At 35.7% G+C, this 9,651-nt stretch overlaps 1 protein-coding gene across 1 annotated transcript; it reads left to right on the top strand.

Moving 5' to 3' along the window:
• The first annotated feature begins 1,992 nt into the window (after window positions 1–1,992).
• On the top strand, window positions 1,993–8,143 carry LOC113165639 (cytochrome P450 2D15-like). The gene is made up of 11 exons (XM_026365317.2): window positions 1,993–2,279; window positions 2,781–2,943; window positions 3,390–3,548; window positions 3,778–3,938; window positions 4,117–4,185; window positions 4,657–4,761; window positions 4,936–5,074; window positions 5,190–5,275; window positions 6,455–6,556; window positions 7,575–7,716; window positions 7,849–8,143. The coding sequence occupies exons 1-11, from the start codon at window positions 2,121–2,123 to the stop codon at window positions 8,034–8,036; spliced, it is 1,473 nt and encodes a 490-aa protein (XP_026221102.1). The 5' UTR covers window positions 1,993–2,120; the 3' UTR covers window positions 8,037–8,143.
• The last annotated feature ends 1,508 nt before the right edge of the window (window positions 8,144–9,651 follow it).

Genomic DNA, 9,651 nt, shown 5'->3' on the forward strand with positions numbered 1-9,651 from the left:
GACCTTGTTACTGCTTATTTATTGATGATTCTAGTCTGTGGGGCCCAGCCATCAGCTAGAAAATAAAGAAAGTCAGCTACACTTCTACAACATACATAACATTCTGGTCTTTCTACTTACCAATATTGTATTGATAGTTCAGAATTTGCTGATAATATTTAGAAATTCAGAATAATAGAGCAACAGCCCTCGAAGGCACCATGGGATTCAAACACTTAGGTAGCTCCACCTCCTCCTCCCTCTTTGCTCTGGCTCCACTCTCATCTGGAAGCAATAGCCATTGACCATGAATAAGAGCACATATGAGTTGCTTCAGAAAATGGCTGGGAGACAACTACCAGGAGGTATGGGCTGGTCCAGCCTTGCTTTAGTTTTGTTTTAAATAGTTTTATGTATTTTTATGTATTATTTGTTTTGGCCCAGTTCAACTTTTGAGCTACAAGCAGACTAGGAGTATCACCAGGCAAATGAGCACTACTGGTCCTGCTTGGATGGTGTTACACTGAAAGCCAAGAGGTAAAAAAAAACATGTTGTGACCTTTAACTAGATTAAGGACTGCAAACAGTCTTAACTAACCATTTGTGTTTTGTTGTAGGACAACTGGCCACTGCTGTTTTGACTAGCTATTATTTTCAGAGTTGGGTTAAATGTTCATTTATTTTATCATGTATTTATGTATACATTATGTATTTTAGCACTGTTTTATCTGGTAGCATGGTCCCTCTTCTCCCTGCTAGCAATCACCCATTTATTGTTTTATTATGCGGTGGCCTTTGTACTTGTGTATGTTTTGGGTGACTCATCATCATAGCCAGATCATTACACCTCAAGCTCTACACAGTGAAAAATACATTTGTAAAAAAAAAAAGATAAAACGTTAGGCAGCAAAATTGCAAAACAGCGACCATTAAATTACAGAAAAATTCCAAGTTTTTACTGAAAACTAAAGATCTTTTACTGTATATTCTCACTGTGATTCATTAGTCAAACTTCAGTAGGATTACAGTATTGTGCCATTTCAAAATCTTCTAAATTACAGTAGAGTTCAGTTCAGTAAAGTTAAAGTTTGTTTGGAACTTTAACTTTCAGGATCTCCCTGTTGGAATACAACTTACTCACAGATCGTACAGCAACTCTTTCTTTTCTTTTTCTTTTTTTTTTTCCACAAAAAAAAAAAAAAAAATTAATGGCAACTGTTTGACATTGCTGCCAGACTTCTATATTTTTTTTCATACGGGCACTTCTTTTTGGACATGTAGTTATTTTACATTAGAAAGCATTTAAAACAGCACAACAATGTAAAGAAACAGATTCCTATAGTGTCAAATTACACATTTTAACTTGAATTTTACTGCGTAAGATTTATTGTATTTTAAAGGGATGCTTGTAAAACAAAAACATGTCTGTTAAAAATGTTTTTTTTTTCTTTTTTACAGTGTACAAAGCCCTGTTTTTTAAAGTTAGCACTGTCATAGACCATTTTATATGTTGGTAGTTAAAATCTAAAGAATAAAATCTCTGCTTGACCATCAGCACCTTTTTAGAGGATGTTACATATTAAAGCTTGGTTTAATGTTTTTCTAGATTGTGCCAATAAATCTGTCAACTTCTGTCCCATTTAATCATTCACATATTTTTGTCTTTGTGTTTTCCTGCTTCTATAGCCAGACAATGCCCTGAGCTTCCAAATAAAACTAAGGAACCTATCTGTTGCATGTGTCCTGTGGTGATAAAATACAATTTCTATTCTACAAACTGTCGTTGTTAAAAAAATCTCAGGTTTGTCCCTGTATTGTTTTGCAGATTTTTCAGTCATCACACCAGATTTTGTAGAAGATTCTTATATTACATTGAGATATTTACCTATCCATGTTCCTATCTTCAGTTAATTATTTATAGAAGAATCTTTTATAGGAACATCAAAGGTGATGCAAACTTGTCGGGTCTCTAAAATTTTAGTAACCCTTATTTACTAATTGCTGATCAAAGTCGAATCAGTTAACAAGTGACTGACCTGATGCAGTAAGCCAGCAGGTCACATAGGCAAAAGTCCGTTTGTAAAGCTAATATAAAAGCAGAGCCAGAATGAAAATAAGTTGATCAAAGTCACAGCTTCATCATGTATGCATTTGTGGCTCTGTTTTTGGCTGCTCTGCTCTACCTGTTCTTCTTTCGGACACACAGGGCTAAAAACTTCCCTCCAGGACCCCGACCTGTTCCCATCCTTGGAAACTTGCTACAGCTAAATCTGGAGAATCCCATTACAGATCTGAAGAGGGTAAAGTTAATGGACGATATTACGAGAACATAATTGCTATATTTATATACTGAAAATGTACCAATTTAACAATCAAAATTACATCAATTGTATAAACTGCCAGTCATTTATTTTACATACTGCAAAGTGAGATTTGCGCTCATTGTTCGAAGGTTAGAAAACATAGTCACATTTGTTTTGAAAGAAAGATTTTTTAACGATCAACAATAAAATCAATCAGAAATCGTACTGCTGGTAATGACTACTGTATATTGAATAGCTACATGAGTCTACAGAGGCCCTTTATCAGCAAACATTAATTGCCCATGTGTCCAAATGGTACAATGCATGTCTTTATTTTGAATGTAAAAATGTTTCTGTTGTTCTGACTTTGTAATGGACTAAGTTCTTTAACCAGAATAGACAAAACGCTCATGATTTCAATTATTTACCACTATTGAAAGACTCTAATTGCAGTAATGTTATTTAAGTGTCACTAATCAACTGTTTCTTTGTCACCAGTTGACCAAACAATACGGTAATGTCTACAGCCTGTTTATTGGTCCCAGGCCAATGGTCATCATTAACGGGCTCCAGGCCTTGAGAGAAGCCCTGGTCACTAAAGCTGCTGACTTCTCTGGCAGATCACAAGAGCTAATGATTAATCATGTTGTTCAAGTGAAAGGTACTTTTATGTATCTTTGATGCAACTTCTACTAACGTACCTGAATGTAATGTTGTCCAGAAAAATCCAGGCTCCACAGTGTCCACCTTACTTTTTTATAGAACTACAACAGCATCATCACTTTATTTTCATTGTACACAGAGCATTAAAAGTGGAGAAAGGGTGACTTTACAGTGATGACAAATCAATAAGACTTTATTTGCAGAATTAAGTTACTTTCTTGGGCAACCTGTTCATTCTGCTGGCATCACTGGCCATAATGTCACCTCTTCAGAACACTACAAAGAACAGTGCACTCACGATTGCTGACTGACAACACATTGTTCTACACATTTAAAGGACATGGTTTCCTGAAGAACAGCAGGCTGCTGTGTCCTTTCTTTTGTATAAAAAAATCATTCAGTGCATTTAAAAATGTACTTAAAAGTAAAACATTTTGCATGCAGCACCTGGAGTGATTCTAGCAGATTACAACCATATCTGGAGAGAACAACGGCGCTTTGGTCTAATGACGCTGAGAAACTTTGGGCTAGGAAAACACTCTATGGAGCAAAGGATTCTGGTAGAAGTTCATCACCTTATCAAACATCTGGAGCAGAGTGCAGGTATGCCCACCAACAGGACACAGGGATTGTTTGTTATATGGCTAAACATTAATATTGAGAAGGACCTCATGGTCGTCTGAATTCTGTGCTGAAACTTGAACAATCTAATCAATGTATATATTCAAATCATTTTCTTTTATTATTTTCTTGGGTATATCTTATCAGATAAGGATTAGAATCTTTGTGACTGTGTTTGGCTCAAATATCACTGTTCATCTTGTTTTCCCAGGTAAGACCCTCAATCCTCAATTGCTGTTCCACAGCGCAGCTTCTAATGTCGTCTGCCAGGTCCTGTTCGCTAAGCACTTCGACTATGATGACGAGTTCATGAAGTCCCTCGTTGTTGCTTTTCATGACACCGGAAAACTAATCAATGGGTTCTGGGGTTTGGTGAGTCAGTTTTAACAAAAACATTATTTATAGTGATTACTGCGATTAAGAATATGAAATTTAGGTATATTGTGTTGTAATGCAAATGTATTTAATCTGTTTTTTTTTTTTTGTTTGTTTGTTTTGCCCGGATAAACTATATGAACACCAAAACATATCATATTTCTCACTGATACAGATTTATGACTCTATGCCCATGCTGCGCAGCCTGCCTCTGCCCTTTCAGAGAGCCTTTAAGTTGTTCACGGTACGTTTTATAGAATTTTAATTTAAAAGTCTGGCAAACAGTCATGATATTATGTTTTCTTTACACAGGTAATTGTTCATTGAGTGTAGTTAATTAGTCCCTGGTAATATTTATAGTCAAGGCCAACTGGAATATCAAAATAACCAGCTAGAACTAAGACTGTACTACATCAAAGTTGTTGGAGTTCAACAGAATTGAACATAAACAATGTCTATGGTGATTCTTGGCACTACAGTATACAAGTGAGAAGCTCAAGTCCTTGAAAGACAAAATGACTCCTAACAGATTTTGCTCAGTTATGGTTATTCACCATTTTCTGTCCATGGAAAAATCCTCTAGAATATATGGATGTTTAAAAGAAAGAAGGAAATAACGAAAGTATCAAAGGAAATACCTCAACATTTACATAAAATCATGTTTTCAAAACATTATGAACCTTTTTTTATTTTATTTTATTTCACCACGTCTTAGATGGCACGTGAAAAACATGCAGAGATGTTGGCTGAGGATAGAAAGACCAGAGTTCCTGGTAAACCGAGACATTTTATGGATTGCTACCTGGATGAATTAGAGAAGGTTTGTGTGTCCTTTTATTTTAATTCTGTTGGTATGAAGCTGGCTAAATAATGAACTGTGCACAGTTATCAGTGATAATATTTAGCTGTGAGTGCTGTCTTGAGATGCAAGATCAAGACATCAAGAGTATTGTGTCATATTTACCCACTCTTTCTCTCTTGTCTGCCTGCATAGAGAGGAGATGATGGCTCATCATTTTCTGAAGACCAGCTTTGTGCATTTGTTTTGGATCTTCACGCTGCTGGAACTGACACGACTGCCAACACACTGCTTTTTGCCTTCCTCTACCTTATGAATTATCCACAGATACAGGGTATTATCTGTTTATCATCGTGTAAAAGTGATCCACAGGAAATCTTCTTATGAACAATACAAATACACATTTCTTTCACTCTTCTCATGCTGTGTTTCTATTTCGTATTTCTCAGAGAGCTGTCGGCAGGAAATAGACAAAGTTCTGGATGGGAAGGATAACGCCAGTTTTGAAGACAGACACCAAATGCCCTACGTGCAGGTATAATGATGACTGCATTATACTATACTTTGTATCTGGTTTTAATTTTCATATGCTATGATGTAAGTATTTTTTATTCAATGATATATGTAAAATACATTGATAAAAAAATTCAAGGAACACTTTAAAAACATCTGATCTCATACTGATATGGACTAGGTAATTTATTAGGAACAAAAGGATGTCACGTCATTTGATGGAAATAAAAATTATCAGCCTATTGATGAATTGAAGACACCCTGAAAATGAAGTGAAAAAAATTATGCAACAGGTTATTCCATTTTATTGAAATTTCCTTATTGCAACTTAAAATGGCCCTCAGTAGTTTGTACGATGTGCTTGTATGCATGCCAAACAACATCAGGGCTCCTAATGAGACAACGGATGGTGTCCAGTGGTACTTCCCTATCAGATCTGGACCAGGACATCACTGAGCTCCCGGACAATCTCAGGTGCAACCTGATTGCATTGGATAGACCAAAACATAATGTCCCAGAGGTGTTCTATTGGTTGGGCATTGACGTGCACCACGAGGAACCCAGGACCCTCTGCACCAGCGAAGAGTCTAAAAATAGGTTGGAGGATTTCATCCTGATACCTAATGTCACTCAGGGTGCCGGTGTCTAGCCTGTAGAGGTCTGTGTTTCCCTCCACTGACATGCCTCCCCAGACCATCACTGACCCACCACCAAAACAGTCATGCTAAATGATGTAACAGGCAGCAGGGATCTGACAGCGCTCGTCTTGTTCCTCCTTGCACAAAGAAGCAGATTCTGGTCCTGTTAATGAGTTGAGGGCTAAACGTTCTGGCAATGGTACATATTGATGTGTCATCCAGGAGGAGTTGTACTGCATGTGCAACCTCTACTACCAGTAGTGACACTGACCCTAGCCAAATGCAAAAAAACGACTGTGAAAAACAGAAAAGATGAGGAGTGTCAGTGGTCTCCATCTGTAAAACCATTTCTGTTTTGGAAGTCGTCTCATTGTTGCCCCTCTAGTTCACCTGTTGTTAATTTCATTAACACCAAAGCAGTTGAAGATGATTAACAACACTCTCTGCTACTTAACTCACCAGATCAGTATCTTGATGTTATTAAAAAGTGTTCCTTTAATGTTTTAAGCAATGTGTATTGTATAAAACAATGCTACAGTGTAAAAGCTGTCTCTTTTGTGCAGGCTGTTATTCATGAGATCCAGAGGGTGGCTAACATTGTTCCTCTCAGTGTTTTCCACTGCACCACTAAAGACACAGAGCTCAGGGGATATTCTATTCCACGGGTAAGTCAAAAATATAGTTTATCCTGGTAAAAAAAACAACAACACACAGAATAAGCACTTACAGGTAAAATGTATCAATGATAGGATAGCTTTAGACTATCAACCATGTTTCTCAAATGCATTAAAGGACATGTTGGCAATGTCTGAAAACAAGCGACAACAAGAAGAACTGTGATGATTGTTCTATGTGTCAGAACAATGTGAAGGATTTTAAAATCAGCAGCACACATACTGTGTGTTTCTATGTTGAATGCTTGCTGGGCAGTAATTCTACACCAACACAAACATTTTGAATCCACCTGGGTTCACACAGACTTGAGCAGGTGATAAAAAATCACAAACAGCACCTCAAATTTGGTGGCAGTCACCAAATGGAAACTGGCTTTTTTTTATTAAAAAAAAGATTTATTAAACTAAAACAGTTAAGAACATTATATTACAATTGTGCGAACACAGAACAAATGTCAGAGTTGGGTAAAACACAGAAAAAAAAAATAAATAAATATATATATATATATATATATATACATATATATATATATATATATATATATATACATATATATATATATATATATATATATATATATATATATATATATATATATATATATATATATATATATATATATATCAGTGCTGCAGCATACTGACCCATTTGTCCAAACTCCTTGTTACTTTATCCCGACCACCTGGGCTTGTTCATACTCCTCCACACACTGGCCACACACCTACTGGATGAGGTGGTGCTGTCCTTACCCAGGGATATCTACCTAATCCTACCTGCCTAGTTGCAACTTCTCTTGTGTGAGTTTATACTCACTACAATTTGTGTAGACAGTGAAAAAGAGGGAACTCAAACATGATGTCACATACAGATGTGTGTGAAGACGGTATGTGCATTGTACTGAAGGAGTGGGGTCTACTGTTAGTGGAAGCATGGGAAGGAGGAACCACAGTGGTCAGATAGTAACTGTATGTGTTTACATTTGAAAAATATTTGTTGATTGTTCTTCAGGGAACCGTTATCATTCCCAATCTGTCCTCAGTGATGTTTGAGGAGGGACAGTGGAAATTCCCCCATGAATTCAACCCTGAAAACTTCCTCAATGAGAATGGCGAGTTTGTGAGACCAGAGGCCTTCATTCCTTTCTCTGCAGGTGCATGAACTATAAATAATATTTTTTTACAATAACAGATAAACAGTCATTGGGAAATTATGAATGTGACAGAATTATCAGCGTGTTGAAGAATATGTATGACACTGTATATCTATGTATTTTAAAACACAGGCCCTCGTACGTGTCTTGGAGAGGGTCTGGCTCGTATGGAGCTCTTCCTGTTTGTGGTGAGTCTGCTGAGGAAGTTCGAGTTCATCTGGCCTGAGGATGCAGGAGAGCCAGATTACATCCCTCTTTTTGGGATTACGCAGACCCCCAAACCCTATAGCATGAAGATCCAGCTCAGAGGAATTGCATGATGGGTTGCGACCCAGGAAGAGACCCACTGTAACTGGCGTACTGTAGTATTAAATAAAAACCAATAAAAAACAACCTTTCAGCATAAAACCAGTTATCTTGAAAAAAATCTGGTCTGACTCTGTTCTATAAAAGTCCCTTTCAGCTTGTTGTTTTGGTTTTATAGACCTCTTCTGTAATTGTTGACAGCTGTTTAGACGGTATAAGGTATCTTATGAACAGTGTGAAGTATTAAGCACCTTTTTTTCAGGTGTTTTGCTTTCCTTTATTTAAATAAATCAGATTTTATTTAAAAAAGTATTTAACTTTTTTTTTTTTTCAATTTCCTTAATAATTTACTTTGGGTGTTTTATCAACTTATAGAATATATCTATGCTAAGAATTACTACTGGACAATTACTATTAAATCTAAATCCAGTCAACACGTTTCTTTTAGTTGAGCTAATCAGGGTAACTTCGATTTACTCAAACAACTATGCTAACCCTTTTTCATAGTTTGTTTGAGTTGCATCTCATTCTTAACATCTTCAAAATAAAGTTGTGATAGAGCAACAAATAAATCTACTACAAGATAAAAAGAAAAAAAATCAACTTTTGTCCATACAAAACTCTACATGCGAAATGGTCCACACTCCAAGGAATAATAACACTTAATAATAATAATAATAACATCAGCAATAATAATAATAATAATAATAATAATAATAATAATAATACTCTTCTCATCACAAGACAAATCAGTTAAGTGATAGGCACCTTTTTGAACAACCTTAAACTTCATTATGGCAACATTAATATTTTATCCAGACTGTCAGAGTGTTTCAATCTCAACTACACTCTTTTACAAATGAATAGAAGATGATTTTGGACACTGTACTACAGTACTTTCCACTTTCACTCATCACATGGATAACTACTGTTAAAATGAAGATAAATATCCCTGTCAAATTTCCAACTGAAAATAAAATCACAAGATGGCCTTGAGGAACCACATTTCAAACATTACTTCTTAGCAACCCAACTACTAGACTCAGTCAAATGGGTTCAGAAAGATAATTACAACAAATCTGTTCAAATAATAGATTTAGCACAAAAACTGTATAAAATAGTTTTAATAATGAATATTTTCAACTGTTTTTATGCCACAGTCCATCAAAAGAAGGAACAATTTTAAGAACTTCACTATTTCTTAGACTCCCTGGTGAAAAACTAACACAATCACAAACACCATGTAGATGCACCCCTTCGGTTCAACACCAACAACTCAAATCCATAATCTTCTAAATCAAGTGATGAGATTATGAGACGTACAGCCTCAAAGAGAATATCTGAACTATATGAAATAATATCAAAAACCTTTACAATAGTCCTATTAATGAAGGTTGGAAAAAATCTGACTTTCTCCCATGACCCTGACTTTTGGACTGAAATCTATAATAATATCATTTCTACGGCCAAACAATAAAACATTATGAACAATAAAATTGTATTTCTACTACTACTACTACAACTACTACTGCTACTAATGATAATACATCAATATGACAACCTTAGAGAGTTTAATATATTACACATTATTCTACTACAGCTAATCAACCTAACTATTACAAATTACAT

Source organism: Anabas testudineus, chromosome 6, assembly GCF_900324465.2.
Source record: "Anabas testudineus chromosome 6, fAnaTes1.2, whole genome shotgun sequence".
NCBI classification, from domain to species: domain Eukaryota; kingdom Metazoa; phylum Chordata; class Actinopteri; order Anabantiformes; family Anabantidae; genus Anabas; species Anabas testudineus.

What these genes read in the sequence shown, in the direction of transcription:
- LOC113165639 (XM_026365317.2), top strand. Translation starts at nt 2,121, where the DNA reads ATGTATGCATTTGTGGCTCTGTTTTTGGCTGCTCTGCTCTACCTGTTC. An exon ending in CCATTACAGATCTGAAGAGG is followed by an intron (nt 2,280 to 2,780) that starts GTAAAGTTAATG and finishes CTTTGTCACCAG; the next exon opens with TTGACCAAACAATACGGTAA. An exon ending in ACATCTGGAGCAGAGTGCAG is followed by an intron (nt 3,549 to 3,777) that starts GTATGCCCACCA and finishes TTGTTTTCCCAG; the next exon opens with GTAAGACCCTCAATCCTCAA.